The 22,283-nt window shown below is 48.3% G+C and overlaps 1 protein-coding gene across 1 annotated transcript in view; it reads right to left on the bottom strand.

Moving 5' to 3' along the window:
• Fam83d (family with sequence similarity 83 member D) overlaps window positions 1-14,960 on the bottom strand; it is a 20,136-nt gene extending 5,176 nt beyond the window's left edge. Inside the window, exons 1-2 of the mRNA XM_008849581.3 lie at window positions 14,450-14,960; window positions 2,210-2,377 (exon numbers count right to left, since the gene is read on the bottom strand). Coding sequence (XP_008847803.1) covers window positions 2,210-2,377; window positions 14,450-14,923 — 642 coding nt within the window. The 5' untranslated portion in view covers window positions 14,924-14,960. The remainder of the gene's footprint in view (window positions 1-2,209; window positions 2,378-14,449) is intronic.
• Window positions 14,961-22,283: the final 7,323 nt, after the last annotated feature.

Genomic DNA, 22,283 nt, shown 5'->3' with positions numbered 1-22,283 from the left:
TGGCCTTGAACTTGCTATGTAGACCAGGCTGGCCTTGAACTCACAGAGATCTACCTGCCTCTGCCTCCTGAGTGTTAGGATTAATGGTATGCATCATCACACCCAGCAGTAAAGTTTTTCTTTAAAAAACTAGAATATTTCACAGAAGAGCATATGGAATTGATTGGAGGGCTTCCTGTAAGAGGGATAACCCCCAAATCAATGGAGGCCTGTGATTATAATCAAGAGTACTCTTGAGCACCTGTCCATTAACATGCAGCCAAGTTCCTACAGGTAGGATGATCCAATGTTCTAAAGCAACCAGAGCCCAGGGCAGGGGGTGCTTCTAGAAAGGGCAGAGATCACTGCATAGACAGGCCTGGAAGGAATGTTGTGCCTCCCTGAGAAGGAGATAACCCACTCTGAAGACAAAGACTGTCTTTAAACCTTCCTACAGAGGTTCTGGACCACCATGAAGGCAGCAGCCAGAGTCAGTAACCACCCCTGATTTCTGCCTTGGTGATGAGTCAAAGACAATGGCTGCAGCAAAGCTGGGCCAGAACAGTTCTGTGATGGTTTTTTTTGCTGGTGAGACTCAGCCTTAATTACAGACAGAAGACCTTGAAATTATACCCAACACCTTCTATTTCTACTGGTTCAGCATGAACAGCTGTGGCCTAAGTGCCTGGGTAGGAGGCAGTGATCTTTAGGATGCCTGACTGGCACTTTCCTTCTTAGGTCCACCTGGTCTTATATGCAAACTGACTGGTAGGTCACATGGCTGTTTCATTTCACTCTATCTCAAGGCTCCAGTCTTACCTCTATTGTGAATTTGCTTTGTGGAACAAGTGACAAGTTAGTAATCACCTAATTCCACTCAATCCTTTGCTTTCTTTTGAGAGAAAGAAAACAGCCAGCAGGAACTCTGAGAGAGATGCTAAACTGATGAAATTTTGTAAACCAAACCACTCAGTAACAAGGTAGTAAGTTAGGGTCTCTCATGCAATACCGAAGCCTAAATTCTCTCCTCTGCTGAGTGTTTTATTTCTACTGCTTAGCGCAGCACCTGGCATAGAGTAATGGCTAAAACAGGTGATGAATACACTAGGTTCTGAAATTCACAAGCCGCTTAGTTTTTAGAACATGAACTCCATAATAAAGATGACTATTTCTTTTGCTTCATTCCACCAAAGAGACTAAGACAGCTCTATGGCCTTATATCTAAATACTTGAATAATTTTCATGACCAGAGAAAGGGATAAAGTCTGGTTTTGTAATGAGAAGTGGACCGCAGCGGGTGATAGTGATTGCACACATGGGGGTGGGAGGCTGACACACAGAGTCAAACCCCGGGCCATGTTGTAGCTGTAGACAGTTGGGCTCTCTATGTCACCACTTCCTGATCTAAACCTAAGGGTAGTGCCACTAAACTGTCAGGGCCACTGTAAGGGTTAGTGACGTTAGTGAGGCAGTCTGGGGCTGCCTCCAAGGACAGCTCTGCTATGGGCAGGTCTGTGCTCACCATTGGGAAGTCTGACTGCCTTTCTGTTTCTTTTCTGTTCAGTGGCTTTAATGGAGCTGTAACTCACCACACAATTCACTTTAGTGCATAAGTCTGTGGTTTTCATGGATATTCACAGATACATGCAATTGTTACCACACTTGTAGGACATTCTCATTACCTCAAAAAACAGAGCCTGTACCCCTTTAGTTATAAACCTACCCATGCCCCCATCCCCTCTTCTCCAATCCCTGATGCTAATCTACCTTCTGTTTCTATAGATGTCCCCATTCTGGTCTTTTATAGCTGGCATCACAGAGCATGTAGCTTCTTGTGTATGCCTTCCTTCACTTGCATAATGTTTTCAAGTTCATCCATGTGGTAGCATAATAGTACTTCATTTCTTTTCATGGCTGAATGATATTTTACTGTATGAACAGACAGCATACTGTTTATCTGCTTATCAGCTGATGAAAACTGGGTTGTTTCCAGCATCTACAAACATGAGACAATCAGTCCTTATGTGAACAGGAGCTTTTGTTCCTCTGTTGTAGACACCTGGGAACAAACTGCAAGGTCATAGGTGGTAGTCATTTTCTTTGGACAAATGGCTGCTTGCAGCCTGCTTCCTCATTTGTCAGTGGGGACCCCACCACTAGCAACTGTAGACCATGGGTACTGTTTCATATTCGCTGACTGTGGGGAAACTGGAAATGGTGTTCCACAAACCTTTTCCTGCTCAGGATGAACTTTCAGATCCATGCACATGTCCAAAAAGTGGGAGAGCAGAGCCTGGTCCAGAAGGATATACACAGCCACTCCCTTTTCCCTGCACATTTCCTGCAGGTCCCGGAAGATGTCGATGTCCGAGAAGACATCCATGACCACAGCGATCACCTGAGGGTCGAGGCAGAAGGAACAGCAAGCTGTCAGTTCTCAGAACACAGCCTTCCAGTGCGCTGTCAGAACTCCAAAGCCATCTCAGCACTGGGAAAGGCTCTACACCCTACAAAAACCCTTACTTCTTTGCCAGTATCACTTCTTCCTCGCCATATACTTTCCTACCTCCAAAGACACCAGGCATCCTATCCCACAAGCTTGACTTGGCCCAGCTAACACTCCCACTGCCTTCCAGCCACCCTCCTCCATACTGACAACCTTCTCATTTAACTTCTGTGCTGTTACTAAACCTCATCTTCCAGGCTCAATTTGGCCCAGCAAGCTATGTTCTGGACCAACATATTATAATCTAAAGCATGCTGCTTCTGAGCTAGAGATGGCTCAGTGGTTAAGAGCACTGGCTGGTCTTGCAGAGGACCAGAGTTCAGTTCCCAACACCCACATGGCAGCTAACAACTGTCCCTATCTCTAGTTCCAGGGGATCTGATCCCATCTTCTGGCCTCTGCAGGCATTGTACACACAGTTGTACTTACATACACGCAGGTATATATATATATATATATATAATATATATATATATATATATTTTTTTTTTAAAGCATGCTGTTTTCCCAGTGAGGCTTCAGTTTTCTACACCTGTAAAGTAGGTAAATAAAACCTTGGAGCTGGCAAGAAGGCTCAGTAGGTGAAGGAGCTTGCCACTAAGCCTGGCAACCTGCATTTGATGCCCAGAACCCACATGGTAGAAGAAAAAGAACCAACTTTTGAAAGCTGTCCTCTGATCTCCACACATGCACATGGCATGTACACACACACAAATAAAATTTAACATTCCCCCCCAAACCCCTGGATTGTCTCTGAATTCCCTTCTAGCTATAATGTTTCCCAAGTCCCTAGTTTTGAATCTTGTCTGATTTTAGATCATGATCTGTTTATAACCATGATTTAGAAATGTTCTGTCCACCACCAATTCATAGCTTAAAATGACTGGATGAGGCATACAGACCCTCCCATCATCTGCTCTCAATGCCACATCTTCCCCAGCAGCCAGGACTTATCTAATTCTCCTCCATGAAAGGTGGCCCTGCAATTCTGCCATCTCTCACAGTGTAGGTCCATGACAAGCATATGGAAATATTTCCTAAGGATTTTGCCCTTAGGCTCAGCTCTGTTCTTTCTTCTCCCCAGTATGTGTTCCCTTTGCACTAATTGATTTTCCACACCCAGCACCAGACCACAGACAGCTAAGAGCCAACTCTCAGCCCAGTGTTTCTGGGCAAATTATCACTGTTTTGAATGGCTGTTTCCTTAGCTACAAAACAGGTCTGCAGTGAAACCTAAACACCAGCGCAGGGTCCAAAAGATCCTCTGTGCCTGCTCAGCCTCTATGTCCCCAGAGCAGAGATGCAGCTGCCCAGACAGTTCACAGGGAGACACTGGCAACTCCTGAAGATTCCTAGCTTCAGGTTGCTACCTTTGTGGAGCCTCCCATCAGCCCCTTCCAGGGCCCTCAGAAACTCCTGGCAGAGGAGCACAGCTGTCAAAACACCCAGCTTAGAAACAAGTCTCTACAAACCAAGTCAGGGAGCCAGAGCTCAGGAGCTATTTTGCAATCAGGAGCGGTCAGGGCTTCTCCCATCTCCCATCTTCAACAATGAGATCCCTTGTAATGAATCATGTTAACCCGTTTCTGAACATTATGATGATTTCTAGATTTTGCCACCCCTTCTACGGCAACAGAGGCCCTCAAATGGGATGGATTCATCTCCACAGTGGAGGGCTTGGGACAGTACCTGACAGGCTTTACCCCTTAAGCATTTGTAAGGTTAAAGAAAAGATGCAGAAGCCAGGTGGGGGTGCAAGCCTATAATCCCAGCACTCAGGAAGCTTAGGGCCAGCCTGGCTATAGAGTAAAAGCCTGTGTCAAAAAAAGAAGAGGAAGAGGAGAAAGAGAAAGAGGAAAAAGAAATAACACACAGAGGCAAAGAATGTTCCTACCTTTAACACTACTCCAGGGCCCATCTGCTCAGATGAGGGACCTTAGCGTGCCAGCTCCCAAAAGTCAGGGCCATAATGCAGCCTTGGATGATCAAGTGTCTCTCTGGCTGCCTCTCCCTCCACCCACCTCCCTGCCTGATCTTCAAGGCGTCCTCACCGTGAGCTGTTCTCAAGAAGGGATGCAGCTAAAACCACCTCAAAAGAGATTTTAAAAACAAGAAACATTTTAGAATTAGCAGCATCTCTAGAAGCTTATTGGCCCCAATGGTTTTAGCATGTTCCCTTTTGAGAGCTGTGTTTATCCCATTCACCTGGGGCCCATACATGGTTAAGAGCAAAAAGTCAAGAATATAGAGCTCAGCTTGGCCACCTGCTAGCTGTGTGGCCCTGTTGCTGAACCTTTCTCAGCCTAAGTTTCCCCTCTGGAAGGTATGAACAACAACAGCACTTGAGTTGCAGGTCTGTTTTAAGGATTACGTGAGAAGAAGCCTGGAAAGGGCTTAACTCAGGGTAAGCAAGAGACAGGTGCTCAATAAGACAGCCTGGACCTCAGAGTCCTGCAGTCTCACCCTGCACTGCACACAGAGATGGCTACAGAGTTGACAGGTCATGGGATGAAGCAAGCAGCTGATGTACACTCTAAAAAGCAGGTGGATGGAGCACTGCAGGCACTATGTCACCTCCTTTGGGGTGGTCAATGCCTCTAAGTAAGAGGAGGGAGGTGGCCTCTAAGCTGAATCAGATAAGAATAAGATGAGGATCCAGGCCTAATGGCACTGGCCTGTAATCCTAGCTACTTTGAGAAGCTGAAGCAGGAGGACCCCAAGTTCAGTCTGCCTGGGTTATACACTGATTTCAAGACTGGTCAGAGCAAGTTGGTGGGACCTTGTCTCAAAATAAGAAGTAAAATGAGGGCAGGGGATGTAGCTCAGTGGTAGGCAGGTGCAATCCCTAGAACCACAAAGAGCAAGAAGTGGACAGGAGAGTTTTGTGGGAGGGGCCCAGCATGCTGGGAAGTTCTGAGCTTCCTTGATGGATGTTATGTTACAAACTGGTGGGCCTGAGCCCATGCCCTTTACAGGGTATTCTACTGGTCCTCTCAGAATTACTGCAAGCTCTCAGTCATCGGAGCCAGGACATTAGACATGTCTGGAAGAATTATTTAGTTTAGTACTTTCCTCATAGTGGGCTTTGGAGGCACACAGACCTGGGCTGACATTCTAGCCCCTGAACTTAAGTGTCTCAATTTGAGCAAGTTACCTAGCCTTTCCAGTCTGTAAGCTGGGCATAATGGCTAATGGAGTTTTGAAATCCCTAGATACCTCTTTTGAGCTTTGGGATCAGGTAGCAGCTCTACCTGGTGAGTGGTGTTAGTGGTGCTGCGCCCTTCCTGAAGACTGAGATCACAAGTAGTGAGTGATCTTTGCTCTCCCAACATGTGGGCCCGTGAGTCTATTATGCAAATCAGCATGGGTTCATCTGAGAGGCTGAGGGATACATTTGTGGTCTGTCACCCAAGATGAAGATGGGAGATTGAGCATGTGTGGCCCCTCCAGACATGGCTGGAGAAGCTCAGGCACAGTGTAGTGTCTGGGCAGCGGTCCTTCTCCTCCAGTTTCTGGCTGTCAGGATGTTTCCTCCCTGAGTATCCTGCAGATAGAAGTGACCCTGACTAGACTTCTAGTTACCGTAATACAGCTTTCTAGTCCTGAGAAGGGGCTGGCTCCAATGCCACCCAGGGTGGGAGAAAGCTGTGGGCACTTGATGGGGTGGTCTGGCCACCCCCTCAGGGACCCAAATACAATAGTTGATGTCCAGGTCACCTTTCTAGTACAGCCATTCTTCTGGGGCTCAGCAGCCTGCAGTGTGAGCACCTGCACTAAGCAGATGTGCTGGTGAAAATGAGGCCAGGTCCCTGCCCCTTGTGTAAAGGACTGTCCCTTCCAAGAGGTGAAAAGCTGCAAGGCTGGTCTAGCTGTGGCAGAACTTCGGTGCCGAGGGCTGGAGGGGGCAGGCATAAGGGTTTGCAAAGGGACCTTCCTGCTGAAGGATGTCACCAGGAAGACCAGTCTCCTGAGAAAGCAAGTCTACTGAGGGTCCCGCTTTAATAAGAGAGTGTGCTGAAGGCGGGAAAGTCACCAGAAAGAAATACATCATTTGCCATTGGACACCTGAGGGGGACAGGCCTTTAGGTCCAGCCTGTGGAAATGGTTGGGGCTTTAAAACCAAACTGCAAATTAACTAATCATCAGATAATGGAACTGTGGCTTGTATACCTGTTGTGTTAACTGGGGAATCAGAACTGTTTGGCAGGCCCCCATACCTGGGCCCTGCTCCCATTCTGTGTCTGGTGGCCTCTCCAGCTGTACCAGTGGGCCTGGGCTCCTGTCCATGTTTCAGTAGCCCCTGGGGTGTGTTTATTGCCCATCACACTGCATCATCCCAGTCTCTTCCTTTCTGGTTACACTAGGTTCTCACCATGGGGATGAAACATATCCCTAGCTATGTGTAGCTCACAGGGGCGCCACTAACCATGAGGCAAGCAGGTCTCCACCATTTTCTCTTGGCCTTCCTCCAGGGAGCTCTGCTCTGATTCTTGCTCCTGGGATTCAGGACTGTTTTATAAGGGTTTCACTGCCACCTCTGAGTCAGGCTCAAAGGTCTCTCCACACACAGCCTGTGTATGAACCCGTGCCAGTGCTGGGCTCTCCCACGGCCCCTTTCCTTCCCCTACAGCCTCACTGTTTCCAGCCTGGCTGTGATCAGAGCCCCCATCACTGGTCCTCCCTCCTTACGACTCCAGTTCTCCAAAATATTTGCTGAAGTTCATTAGTCTAAAATTCCCCATGACAATACTGGGTTGCAGGCACGGAAGTGTTTGGCTGTGTTAGAGGAAGTAAGTTCCAGGCTCCAGTCTGCACCATTTTTCCACATTGGCTTCTCCTGGATTCATCTCTCTGCACTCTTCACTTGTGAGCAGTGTGAGTAAGAAGGACCCACATTGATTCCGCAGCTAGCATTCAAGGCCTACCATCTTGTACATCCCTCTTTCCCAGTCACGTCCTGTCACTCCCTTTTCTGTGTACCAGCTAAGCTGGTACATACCCCCATCCTTCCACCCTCTTGTTGTCACCTCGCTTCCTGCCAGTGGGCCCTTCACTTCTCCCAGAGCTGGACTGAATCAGAGACCTTGAGAAGTAAGGCTGTTCTGTGAACAGGCTGCAAAACTGACCTGGACTTGGATCCAGGCTCCTCCACTCTGCAGATCCAAGTATTCTGTCACATGTTACGAGGTACTGGCTTCTAGAATATGCAGTTATACCACCCGCCCCTGCACCTTTGCGATTCAGCCAATGAGAGAATCCACTAGCAGTTCCTGACATACACACAGCCCCCAGGGCAGCTACTTGAGAGTCCTAGCCTCTGTTCTACCACTGTCCCTGGCAAGCTGTTCGCTGCTCAGGCTCTAAAGAGTCAACCAGTCATATACCTTTAATATAGCTGGTCAGGGCTCTGAGCAGGCATACGCATGGCCTAAAGGGGCTGCTCAGGGCCAGTCATTCCAGTTCTCATTCTAGCAGGAAGCACATGTCCATCACCCCTTTCCTGTGTACCTCAATTCCCCTCCCTTCCCACCCAGAGTCATAAAGACAGGTCAGGTGTGCAGCATGCTTGGAATCTACCAAAGTGTTACATACGTTCAAAGATGGATCAGCCTGGGCAGCAGCCAACAAGAACCTGGCCACAGGACTCCCTATGCTGACCATATTACCATCAACCCCTATTTCTAAATCTCTTGGAGACCCTCTTGCTAAAATCAAAAACAAAAACAAAACCTATACATTTTCTCCCAGTTACACACTTTATTGTTTTGAGATAGGATCTCCCTATGAAGCTCAGACTAGTATCAAACTGGAAATTCTCCTGCTTCTTCCTCCAAAATGCTAATTACAGGCAGGAGCCACCACTTGTTACATGTTTTAATAGAACTAAAATTTCGAGATTTTGTATAAAAAAAAACTTTGCTGTGATATCATCTTTGAGGGTTAAAGACAAATTTCCACAGCAAAACTTAAACTTGTTAGTGTATATTGTTTTCCCTAGGTTTTTTTTTTTTTTTTTCATTTTATGTGTATGAGTGTATTGCCTGCATGTATATGAGTGTGCCCGTGTTGTGCAGTGATGCAGAGGTCAGAAGAGGGCGTCAGATTCCCCGGGAACTGGAGTTAAGGACGGTCTGTAATCACTATGTGGGTGCTGGGAATGGAACCCAGGTCCTCTGAAAGAGCAGTCAGTGCTCTTAACCACTGAGCCATCTCTCCAGCCCCATTCCCTAGGTTTTATAAATTAATTACAAACTAATAATTTAAGTATCAGATTCCATTGTGGTGGGGTCTTGGTCTGCAAAGAATAACAAGATCATGGCACAGTGCCTCTCCTGGCAGGTGGTGGGATGGAAGCCAGTTTGTCACTGACCATGTGTGGCTGCACTCCTTTACTACTGTCCCAGCATGAGGCACACAGAGGCAAGCCATGAAGACAGCCTGTTTTTGGCAGGGGGCAGGAGAAAGCTTATGATTCTGAGTTTTTTATCTTTTTATTATGTAAAGCATTTTCTTGTTCCAAAATGCCATCCACAAAACAAGGAATGTCTAGAGATACCTGGTCTCTACCCCCATCCCCTCCCTCTCATTTTTTCCTTGCCCTCTTTCTTCATTAAGGTAATAATTTAAATGATTCTTTTGGTTTATTCCCTTTTTTTTTTTTTTAAATCTTTTTGAGACAGTAGCTCCAGCTAGCCTGGAACTTGCTATGTAGACCAGGCTCACCTGGAACTCAGAGATCCACCTGCCTGTGTCCTGAGTGCTGGGATTAAAGATACATGCCACCACGCCAGATATTCTTCCATTTTCTAATGACCAAGTATATGCAGGCATATACAACAGTATTATGACACCTGCACTGGTCCATGCAGCTATGGACACTTTGAATCAGAATAAAGAGCTGGCCCTCATTTGTAGCCCAGACTGATCTCAAATTCTGGATCCTCCTGCTTTGGCCCCTCAAGAACTAGGACAGTAGGCATGTACCACTATGCCCAGTGCATCAAGATTTTTTTAAAAGCCAGTATACGCACTACATTCTGTTTGTACGGTTTTGCTTTGCCTGAGAGAACTGATCCTACATCCACAAATGAGTCAGAGAATAATCCTGCAGCTTCCTTCCTGCTTAGGGAAAAGTAGAGGAATGAAATGGCAGACAAAGTAGAAAGATGGTTGCCAGGGGCCAGAAGAGAGGGGTTATGGAGTTACTGCTTAGTGAAACCATTCAGTACATTCACCATGATATTCAACCATTGACACTGTTTCCAAACCTTCATCAGCAGAGCAGAACCTCTATTAAGTAGTAACTCTCTGCAGACGAGTTTTAAAGGTCACGACTACTAGGAGGGGAAAGATGCTAGAAGTATCAATTGAGTGGGGACAGGGGTGCTCAGTGTATCACGAGTCCCCTCAGGACAAGGAATCATCCACCCCAAATGCACAGTGGCAAGGTTGAGAAACGCTGTCAGGCTGATACAGGCATCTAGAACAGGAACTGATCCCTATGATCCGCAGGTTCTATTGTAACACAGAGGAGGGTTGAGCAAGATCAGGAGCGCCTGCGCTCAGTCCTTAAGAAAATCCTCATACGTGCCAGGGGCCTCCAACAGATTCCTCAGCTGCTATTCCTCCTGTCTGGACTCTTCCAGATGCAAAGATCGCCACCACTAATGCTCGGGTCATCAAAAGGATGTTCGGAGGTGTGGTACAGCAAAAGCGGTCTCTTCAGAGCAAAAGCACATTAGGAATGGCAGCTGGTAAGAACAACAACTATGAGAGGCATGGAACCTTCTAGTAGGATGAACTTGGCCTATGAACTCCTATCCAAAAGCCAGGGATAGCTCAGCACAATAGTGTGCTTATCTGGGAGGCTAAGGCAGAAGATCCTAAGTTCAAGGCCAGCCTGGGCTACACACTGAAACCATGTATGTATGTATGTATGTATGTATGTATGTATGTATGTATGTACAAATAAATAAATAAATAAATAAGAGAGAGAGATTTAAAAAAAGAAGAGCAAGCAGCACCCTGGACTAGCTGGACAAGCGCAGTGAGGCGCTTGACCTGTGACACTAGAGTGCACTTTGAGGCAAGGTCACAACACAGCTGATCACTGACTGGCAGATTGAATCACCCAAATTTAGTTTTCCTTCCTATCTCTCCCCTCTGCATCTCTCCACAAATGCTTGAGGCTGAATGAACAAAGGGACATGACAGGTCTCCATGGCATTTACTGAGCACCTACTGTCACATGCCCTATTGTTAGAAAGCTACTAGAAAAAAAAAAATCTCTCAGAACCACCCATTCAGAAGGACCTAATCCTGACAATCAGCAAATGGCCCTGGCTTCCTATGCCATTCCCCGGTCACAGAGCCTGGTACCTAGGCTCCTCTGGAGCCACTACAGAGAACACAGGCTGGTGCTCAGATTGCCTCATTGAGGGCAAATGAAGCTGCAAATAACACATAGCTAGATCTGACCCCACTCTAGTGCAGCCTGGACCTCTGGTCTCAACACAGGACCCTGCACTGGAACTCAAAGTTCTTTCATTCACCCACCAAAAGATTTCCATACTCCCCTCTTTCAGGTTCCAGATATATCTGCTTGGCTCTACCTTCCCTAAGGAAGGCAAAATGCATGGTAAATTATAAAATCTAAACCCCAGAGACCTACATTGTCCTTGAGGTCATGAACCATCTTCCCCACTTGATGAGCTGAGGAGGTCTCTGCTATGTTAAATGTCCCCTCTCCTCATAAAATGGACCACTTCGGTCCTCTTAAAAAAATTTAATTACATTTATTTATTTATGTACATATACGTGTGCACCCACATGTGTCATGGCTCACATGTGGAGGTCAGAGGACAACCTATGGGAGACAGTTCTCTCCCTCCATCATGTGGGTCCTGGGGATGAAACCCACATTGTCAGGTGCCTATTCCTGTTGAGTCATCTCATCAGCCCCAACACCCAATCTTCTAAGCTTTTGTTGCATCATCACTTTTCTGTTTATAAGACATGGAACATGGAAATTCAAAGTCCAAATCTTTAAGAAACTGTTTAAAACCTTTAGACTGATGGGAGGCTGTGAAAAGTAGAGGTTAAGAATGTGGGTTCTATACCTTAAGTCCAGCCTCCTCCTGCTACTGGGAGGGCCGAGGTAACCTAGGTAAAGGGTTCAGCACCCAGACTGACCCAGGCAGAGGCTTAATTATACAATGTCTGCCATCAGTGTGAAAACACTTGACACATGCACCTTCATAATCCTCCCGTCACAGCTAATGGGTTTCATGGCCAACCTCAGATACCCAATATGTGGCTCTACAGGTGGCAGTATTTGACAGCCCTCTATTCCCACAGGCCTCTGCCCACCTAAGGGCAGGTGAACACCTCCACAGAGCACATGCAGAACACAGTGGTTAATGGGGATCCAGGGAGTCTACCTTGAGCTGAGTCCTAGTTCCATAGCACCCTAGGAATGACCTAGCTTCTCCATGCTTCAGTTCATCTGTAAAATGGGCATAGCAACTGAAACTACAGTTCGAGTACTGGGAATATTGTCTGGCAAAGAGAAAGCAATTTTTATTGAAATTTTTTTAAAGCAAGAGATGATCTCTGAACTTCAAATTCAGCATGTTTCAAATTAAATCTAAGCCATATCCACAGCCCCTTCTGCACCTTTCCTTCTTGTATTCCAGTTTAGGAGCATCACTGCCCACCCAGGCTAACAAAAATCTCAACCTGCCACACTTATTTGTGTGTGTGTGTGTGTGTGTGTGTGTGTGTATGTTGCTATGGATGGAACCCAGGACCTCAAGCACACTAAGGCACGCACTCTACACCTGACCACACTCCCAGCCTTCAGTCCTCTTCACTGCCCCCTCCCCGAAGCATTCCAGTCCATAATCCCAAACTCAATCAACTAACTCTCCCTAAAACTCTGTCCTGCTCCTCCTTGCAGCCCTCTTAAATCCATGCTCCTTCAAGACAGAATTAGTGCTCAGAACACCAATCTGGTCATACCTCCTTCCAAACCTTCAGTGACCTACCTTGCTTCTTTTGTGATGCAAAGCAAAGCTCTCCACTCCAACCACCCCTTCTGCTCCTCCCAGTGGTAAAGAACCCGGCTGCCATGTTCTTTTCCACTCTGTACCAGGCAAGTCCACCCTACCTTAGGACCCAGGCTAGGTCACCACCATTCCTGGGATTTTCTTCTAGCCCCTCCTTCACTGCCTGTAGCCATCCCCACCCGCTTCACCCCACGGAGCTCACAAACTGCTGGCTCTCAAGAACGGGTAAGAATCACACCTTTTTCCTGTGTGGCCCCAGCCCTGGCAGTGTGACACACAGGAGGCTCTGAGTAAGCAAGCAATTTGGCATATACACTAAAAATGCTCATTACATTTAAAGTAACATACCACCTTTCTGGCAGCACAGTCAGGTTCCAAACACACAATCTGGGAAAGAAGAGGGTGTCTGGGAACTAGGTAGGGCAAAAACAAGAGGCTGTAGGAGTGTATACAAATCGCCTACAAGAGAGTGGAGTCTCAGCTGCAGCCTGGATCCCTCCTAAGGCCAGCCTACGAATTTAGAGTTCCTTCTGACCTCTAGCTCCAGTACCCCTTTGATCAATCTGGGCAAAAGTTGGAACAATTCACATTGCTGTACTCCATGGAGCCCTGTTCTTTCCTTTTTCAAAAGTCCCAAGTGCTCAAGGTCTCCTTCCAGAGAGCTTTGTGCATACACACTTGCCCCACAATTCTGCCTCTTTAAGCTTCACAGTGAATCCACAAGTAAAATGTCTACAGCATGACACTAGCCATGCCACAGCCACACCACTCCCCCAGAAGCAGGGTGCTATGTCTCCTCTGCTCTAGCACTGCAGCCCTGCCAGTCAGGTAAAGAACAACCAGAACACAGACTTCAGCACCAGGGAAGCTGAGACAGCAGATGGCCTGGAATTGAGGCCAGCCTGGGCTACATAGTGAGTTTGAGGTGAGCCTGGCCTAGAGAAATTGTCTCAAAAAGCAGAATACAGGCTTGCTTCTGGACTTGGCTGTTTCAACCTGATTTGATGAACAGATATCTTCACCCTGTGGTACTATGGTACCAGGCCTACCAAGTCTCACCATGGCCGGGGGCATTGCCTGCCATGTTCCTGGCATAGCCAAAAGATCACTTAGTGGTGCAGTGCCCACCAGCAAGCCAGTTGACCATGGCCTTTGGAGAGTTCCCAGGCTCCCAAGCTGTGGTTTCACTCAGGCAGGACCCCACCCCAGCACCACCGTACAGGGCAACAAATGCAGTCAGACACTAGCTAAGAAAAAAACCCCATTGTGAAGAGGCTTATCTAATGCAAAAGTATTTGCATTTGGGGTCAGTACTACCAGGAACAGACCCAGTCAATGGAAAAGCAAACCCCCACCCTACTCATTAACAGAAGGGGCAACAGAAAAAGACATTTATCAGCTGTCTACAACATAAGACCTAAGACATAAGTAATCATCAGTACTCTTTATTCCCAATGCCTTTAAGCCGGCTCTGGGGATCATCTTTTGGATAACCCGACTCTTTGATAACTGGTGTCCTAAGAAGCTCCTAAGGGAGGGATTTAAAATTGTATAGGTCTGGAAATTTTGGTCTCAACTGACAGTTGGAACTGAGAGTACTTTTGGTCCCTCCCCCAAGAATATTTTAGGAATAAGAGCCTACCATCTCCGAGGATCGAAGGTCTTCCCATTTTCTTTTGTCATAAAGAGCTGACAAGGGGCATCCAGGGTTCTGTTGAAACCTAAAGGCGTTATGAATGGAGGACCCCCGGGACCCTGGGAAGCGCGCAAAGGAAGTGCCTCAGGGGGGACCCTGGGGGGGAGACGGACCCGGAGTAGAGGCGCACCCCGAAATCAGGAGGACCTGATAGGGAGGTGTACGGACTCCGGCCCCAGCCAGGCCTGCAAAGCCGCTCACCTCTCGCGCCGAGCGCAACTGCTGGCGCAGCGCATCCTTGCATCCGTATGGGCCGCCGGCGCCCACGCCGCGGGGCTGGAAGTGCGCCTCGACGCGCGTGGCGCCGCGGTAAGCACCGCGGTAGAAGGCCGGCCAGCCGAGCTCCAGCGGCGGCGGCTCCAGGTCCGACTGGTCGGGGAAGTAGGTGCCGGACGAGCAGTCGTGCGAGGAGCTGAACGAGTCCTCGGCCGCCCCCGCGCCGTCCTCACCCGGGCGCTCTGCGGCGCCCAAGACCGCGCGCACCTCGTCGGCGTTGAGGAAGCGGCCCAGGCGCTCGCGCCGCAGGAAGGCCGCCCAGGCCTCGGGGCCGCCCGCTAGCAGCTGCTCCAGCGCCAGGCGCCTCGCCTCGCTGAACAGTTCGGCCGGGTTGGGCGGCCCGCAAGGCGACAGGCAGGCGGCGGGCAGCTCATCCAGGAGCTCAAGGGGCAAGGCCATGGCGGCGCTCCGTCTCTTCAGAAGCAGGCGCGCCAGCGTGCCGCGGACTTTATAGGGACCTTTGAATCAAACGGGCCCGCGCTATTGGCCCACTGCCCCGCCCCGGATCTCCTAGTGGCTGACAGCAGGGGAGGCGGGACACGCGCTCCCTAGGCCCCGCCCCTGGTGGTTATTGGCTGCCCCCTCGAGGCCCACCCCTTGCATCTTATTGGCTGCCCGCACAGCCCAGCCCAGGCTCTCACTGTGGGATTGCTGAGCGGTATTTAAATCTGGCTACTCTGTGCTCGCCCCGCCCTAGCGGCTCTAGCGCTGATCCAGTTGGAAACTGAGCTCGGAGCTGTCGGCTGAAGATGCTGCTTGGGACGCTCCTACCCGACCCGGGCCATCCCAGGGCGCCTCCTGCCGGCCGCGCCCACAGCGCGGCGCTCCAAGCCCTGGACTCAGGCCTAGGCAAGAGAGGCTGGCACCTGCTTCTGGGCACATGGACCGTGCTTTTCCTCCAATCTCAAAGCTGGGGTATGGACAACAATGTTGGCATTCAAACAAACAAAACTGGTGCAAAGCCAGCACTAGGTATAATGGTGTAATCCTAGCACTTGGAAGGTTGGGGCAAGAGGATCTGGAGTTCAAGGTCAGCCTGGGTTGGGTGGGGAATTCAAATCCAGTCTGAGCTACATAGGAAGACCTTGGTACACATGCGCGCACGATGTGCCTATATGCTTATATACCGTTCCCTTGTGGTAACCTTCAGTGTTTACTTTGTTTCTCTCACTTCATAATTCTTTTGCCTAGCAACAACTCAGTCCTGCTTAAACCTCACTTTCCACCTGCACCCAGGCAACCATACCGAGCTGGAGGAAAAAAAAAAAAATGTGACCATGCTCATTGACTGGTTGTATTTCAAATTCAGAACATGAAGTGTATCCTTAAGATTGCCTGCTAGTATGACCAAGCTGCACTATCTATGTATGAAAATGTCATGCTAAGGGTCTGCAGAAATGGCTCAGTGGTTAAGAGCACTGGCTGCTCTTGCAGAGGACTCGGGTTCGGTTCCCAGCATTCACATGGGGGCTAACAACGGTTCATAACTCCAGTTCCAGAGGATTTGGCAACCTCTTCTCACCTTTGAGGGCATTGCACAACACTAGTGAACTTACACACATGCAGGCAATATACTTGTGCACATAAAAATAATCAAATATTTTTTTTAAAACATAAAAGAGGGGCTGGAGAGATGGCTCAGCAGTTACGAACACTGTTCTTGCAGAAGACCCAGGTTTGGATCCCAGCACCCACATGGCAGCTAACAACTGTCTGTAACTCCAGTTCCAGGGGATCCGACAGCCTCTTCTGTCCTCCGTGGGCATTGCACAACATCGCTGCACTGACCTATATGCAAGCAATATATAACATACACATAAAATAAAAATAAAAAATAAGAAATACATAAAAGAAAATATGCCAAATCCATTATTTCATATGCTAACTACATTTTAAAAAATGTCTGCCAACCTACCTTTCTCTCCCTCACTCTATCTTTTCTTGTGTCCTTTCTCTCAGAGAGCTTGCTTCTTATCTCACGGAGAAAATAGAAAGTTATAAAAAGGACATCCACGAATGCCCACCATGCCCACCTTCTGTTTCCATGGGTGAGCTGTGCTGGAGCCTGTCCAACACCAACCTTTCTGCCTTGGCAGTAGTTTCCAGTCCGTCTTATCAGAGTCCTGTATTCCCCAGCAATTCTTCCCTTTCTCCTGCCTCATCAATTTTCCTGCTAAAATACTGCTTGCTTTTTAAAGATTTATTTTTATTTTATATATATGTTTTGCCTGCATTCTTGTACACATGTGTGTGCAGTGCCTGTGGAGGCCAGAAGAGGGCGTTGGAGCCCTAGCACTGGAGTTATAGATGGTTGTGAGAGCCATATGGGTACTGGATACTGAACAGAGTCTTCTGAAAGAGCAACACATGCTCTTAATTACTGAGCCACCTCTCTAGCCCTATTGCTTGCTTTGAGACAGCATCTTGCTACCTGGGCAAGTTTTGAACTCTTGATCTTCCTGCCTCAGCACCAAGAACTAGAATTATAGAGGAGGACACTTTGCCCTCCTCAATATTGCTTATCTTTTTAAAAGTTTGTTTTTAATTATGTGTATATGCATGTGTCCATGGAGGGGTATGCACACACACAAGTGTTGGTGCCCTTGGAGGCAGGTGCATCAGATCCCCTGGAGCTGGAGATACAGTGGTGGTGAGCTGTGCATCATGGGTGTGAGAACCCAACTTGGGTTCTCTGCAAGAACCCAAGTACACTCTCCTAACCACCAAGCCATTTCCCCAATCCCTAATATTGTTCATCTTAAAACCATTTTTGGTTTTAAGATTCCTCTGTTCCCCATGTCTGTGCTCACTTTTGCAGCCTAGAACCTCAGTTTTCCTTCAGTTTTTTCCCGACCTCTCTCATCAGGCTAATGCCCCCACTGTTGTACCAAAATCTCTATAGTTACCTCTGGTTAGGGTCCCCATGAGCTTCACTATGCCAAATCCCACAGTTAATTTGCAGACATCATCTTTGTGCGAATGAGAAAAACCTATGTACCATTCTAAAGCATTTCATAAATGTGAGAAATTTGTTTGTTTTTAGACAGGGTCTCATGTAGCCTAGACTGGCCTCAAACTCACCATGTAGCTGAGGATGATCTTGACCTTCTGATTCCTTGCCTCCGCCTCCCAAGTAACTAGATAGTAAACTTAAAATGGACGAGTGACTGCTGTGCCCTCTCTCCATGCTCCCCCATTCCCAACCTACCCAGGGAAGTTATTCAAGCCCAAGTGTGGGCCCTTTCATGTGTCTTGGCTTTGGCATCCAGTGTCCAGAGGCCCAAGAGAACAACCTTCCTGTCCTCTTTGAAGACACCAACTCTTGCATGTAATAGGACAAAAGCCATGACCTGAGGCTGTGCAATCACACCACTTGTCTTTGCCTTTATTGTGTGATATTAACCAGGGCTTTACCTATCATTTTGTGAATAAGGTGGAGCATTATTCTTCTCCATCATCAGCTAGATGAGAAAGACCAGAGAGGAGCAAGGAGAAGGAATGGGACAAGTCAGCACACTTGAGAACAGAGGCGGGGAAGAGGAGGCACCCGGGTTACATAAAATGTCACCAGGCAGTTTTTGAAAATGTTGGGAATCGGGGCTGGAGAAATGGCTCAGCGGTTAATAGCACTGGCTGTTCTTACAGACGACTTGAGTTTGAATCCTAGTACCCACATGGTGGCTAACAGCCATCCATAACTCCAGTTTCAGGGGGTCCAGTGCCCTCTTCTGTCCTCCTTAGGCATTGCATGACATAGGTGCCCTTGCATACATGCACAGAATTCATCATTTTTCACCATCTCCCAATCTAGAAACCGTCCCGCTCCATTCTGTGAGCCCCCAGAGTTCCTTGTCTTGGGGACCTCCTGGGAGAGCTCTCTGTGATAGGGGCAAGGTCCAGGAGCCTCCCTAGCACTATGGCTTTGAGAACTCAAGTCAGCCCAATTCAGGTGAGCCCAGAGCAATAAGCACAGTCACAGCAACAGGTGTTATTAAAAGGAATTTAATAATCTTAATTAAAAATTCTTAACAGCAAATTCCGTCACAGGCCTTGGCAGCAGGAAGCAACTCCAGGGACGTACGCCCCTTGGGGATATGGTCAGATCCATCTTGGAGGTATGGATCCACCTGGAAGTTACTTCAATACAATATCAAAGATCCATGAGAATTTTTTTAAAAAAGTTTTAAATATATTAGACTCTTGATTGCCATTTTTACACAAAGCTGCTGATACAGTATACAGAGTTTTAACTTTTTTCACATAAAATACATTTTTTTCTTAAGTGTTCTCTGTATGTCAGCGGCTTCAGGTCTGCTGAATGACTGCTGAGGGCTGGGTATCTGCAGACTTCTCCTGGATGTGCAGAACCAGGCCCCACACAGTGGCACTTGCAGTGCCCAGGGGGAAGCAGGACCTCTAGCCAACAAAGGACTCCTGTGGAAGAGAGGGCTAGGCTTCTGAGAAAGTGGTGTGTCACTTCTGTGGAGTTGTTTCCTGGCCATGTGACCCTTGGCTTTTCTGTGTCCTGGGGAAAGGGAAACTATCCCCAGGTTACAAATAGTGAGTTACAGACAGTTCTGGGCATCATGTAAGGATGGCCCCTCTGGAAAGTGTCCCAGTATCCTGCTTTGGGAGAGAAGGTGGGAGGGAGAGCTCAGGATCAAAGAGTATCTGATACTAAGAGCCAAGAGTCTCACATTGTTACAAAGCTAGCAAACTGTGGTAGGCCAAGCCAGGGGCCACACTCTTATTAGCCTTTCCAAGCATCTAGCAGTTGATCAAACAGTGCAGAGCAGTTTTATTAATGCTGCATATTTGATAAAGAATCATATCCCAAAGTCTTAAATAGAACATGGGCTTAGGGTTAGTTCAGATTCCCTGAGCTACTGGCCAGAAATTCACAATCTTGTGATAGCTACCAATTTCTAATTGTTTGAGGGCATAAGGTAGAGCAAGGGCCAGAGCTCACAGGGAACTGCAGGACACCTGCTTTGGAAATGGCCTTCTTCAATCTGATGAAAATGGCTAACAAGATTGGGGGGGGGTGTCCCTGGCAAGAGCGGGGTATCTGGTCAACCTTGCCAGGCTTCTCTTAGCCCCTCGATCTATACCTGCTGAGGAGAGAGGCTGACACACAGGGAAAGGCTTGATGTGAAAAAGAGCAGTGGCTCTCCCTCCCAAGTGTGTGAAGGGGCTTGCATGATTTGTGAGCAAAAATAAGCAAGAGACAACAAATGACTTTAAAGGCTAGAGATGCATTTGGCAGAAAGTTACAGATGTCTACTTCGAGGCACTGACCTCAGACTTACATTGTTCCCAGGGATGCGAGCCTGAAGGCAGCTGCCTCTGAAGGCTCTACATGGACTGGCATGGTGTCTGTCTGGAACCCAAGATCTAGGATCTGCACTTCAGTGGCACTTGTTATCTAGGTAAGACCATGAAGCTGTTTCCCAGCTAAAGGGCTAGGAGGCACTGGGCCAGGATACAGGCACTCTGCTCAGAACACTGAATGGGGCTGGGGATGCCTGTAGTCCTCAAGGGTGAAGTCCTCACTGTCTTGTTCTTCCAATCTCTGCAGAAACTAACATGGAGCCTGGTGTGACTCATGGTGTCACTCATGAGTAAGTTATATGAGTGACTAAGTGGGTGGCCCTGGCTCATGCATTGGAGGTTATTCCTCAACCTGTCTCTCAACACTCCAGAGAGTCACAGGGAAAGTGCCCAGGGACTTGGAGCCCTAACAGGGAACATCTGTTTATTCCTGGCAAAAAATATGAACAAAAGCTGGTGAGTACACACGGTCTGAGGCCAGCTCCCATGGAGGAGGCAGCTGAGTTCCCCATCCCTCAGAAGGGAATGGTCCAGGAGGCAGGAAGAAGTGCAGGGAGATGAAGAGGGAAGGGCTGAAAGGCTCAGATGCCTTCACTCTCTGGCCCCTGAGCAAAGAACTCAGAAACCCCATGCAGCTGACTCCTGGGAGTGTGTGGCTGCCCAGGCACTCCCCATCTTGTAGCTCCAGATGTATTTCAGTGTCTGTCAGAGCCAAACACTGTTTTAAAGCCACAGGTGAGTATTGTAGCGTTTTCCCACTTTCAGACATGGGCTGAGATGTAGAGCCTAGCTGAAACCCGAGGGATGTAGGAAGCATCACGTGCATCGGTCTTCAGTCTCCCGTGCCATCCCACCACCATAGATTAGATCTGTCCTGGAGGTGGGGAGAGGATGACCTAGTGCCATGCACCTCCCTCCATGTCCAGCAGCCTCCAGGGTGCTCTCTGACTCACTGTCCTGCTCCTTAGAAATCATCAGCTGGCCTTTGTCAGGCCCTACTCCCTCTCTAGTCTACAGGGGTCTCCATGGCCCCCATGGGAGACTGAGATCAGCAAATGGCAGGCCCTACTACTAGGGTCATGGCACAAGGGGGGGTCTCTTCTAGCTCCAAGCCTCTACCCCTGAGTGCCCTTCAGGAAGAATTTCCCACAGGTTCAGAAAGAAGCGAGTCAAAGGGCACCCAGATCTGTCCCCAACATCAGAATCTGAACTGGAGGACGCTCTCCAAGCTCTAGGGAGGTAGTTTTAGGACAAATAAAAGGCTCACAGAGCAAGGAACAAACCTGCAGCTTGCTAGTTATACCAAAAACTTTTAGCTGAGCCAGTGAGTAGCGCCCAAGGCATGGAGCAAAATTTCAAAGAGATCATGGGAGAATGCAGTGGTGAGGTGGTGTGGGCTTCCCTCTCCAGCATCAGGAAGACCAGGGCTACAAAGTTATATGGCTGGGATGAGCACTAACTCCAGCCATGCCACCATTCTCCTGAATGCAGCACAGGATGGTGGCCAGGGCACCTCAGATTCGCAGTCTTCGTTTACCACCGCTCCTACGAGAGCAGGCTGGGAGCCCTAGGGCCTTCTGGCAGGAGCTCATAAGCTTCACCTGGCAAGCCTGACTTACCTAGAATCCCAGAAAAGTTAAAGTATGGCCTGTAGTCCTAAGCATTCACTCTGCACACACATGGGAGGATGGGGTGCAAGCAGCCCCCAGTTGCTCTGACTAGTCAGGCTGGATGAGATATGGTTGACCAAACAGTCTGAATACTACAAAGACCAGCCAGGGTCCTGTGCCCTGCTAAGCAGAGATGCTCTCAGAACCGAACTCTCTCTCTCCCTGGGAGAGGCCTCCCACAGAGGCTGCTTGATGGGTTTCATTTTTCTAACCCCAGCCAGGAAACCCAATTGTCACATTATCTTGGGAGAAAGCAAATTCAGTTACCTCTCACCTGGAATTTCAAAGCTTCAAAGAATGCTTTAACCAAATGCAGTTGGGGAGATGCTGATTTTGCTGTGTCCTACCCCACTCCCACGCTTCCACTGAAGAGCAAAACACGATTTGGTTTCTTCTAGGAGTGAGCGGATGGCCCCTGGACAGTCACTCACCTGCCTACTGATGTGTGTAGAAAGGTGGCTCTCAGCAAGGCTGTCGGGGAGCCTTTGATCTAATCCACATGGATTCCTGGCTCCCTTGAACTGAGAGAGCTGCCTGTCTCTGCTAGGTGTGAATGGTGGTCCAGCCCCTCATATGACTCCAAGCAGAACTCTGGGATGCAGCTGAGCAGGCCTTTCCCTATGGAAGCCAATTGGCATTGGTACCAAGGCTGTCGTGAATGCATTCTTCTTCCAGAAGAATAAACCACAAATTCTCAGCCCCATCTGCTTCCCAGATCTACCTTAGGTATGCCATTTGGATTTGTTCTCTCTCTCTCT

This window comes from Nannospalax galili, unplaced genomic scaffold, assembly GCF_000622305.1.
Source record: "Nannospalax galili isolate Female #2095 unplaced genomic scaffold, S.galili_v1.0 scaffold765, whole genome shotgun sequence".
Lineage (NCBI taxonomy): Eukaryota > Metazoa > Chordata > Mammalia > Rodentia > Spalacidae > Nannospalax > Nannospalax galili.
Note: the sequence above shows the minus strand (reverse complement) of the source record. Positions and strands in the feature narration are given on the sequence as shown.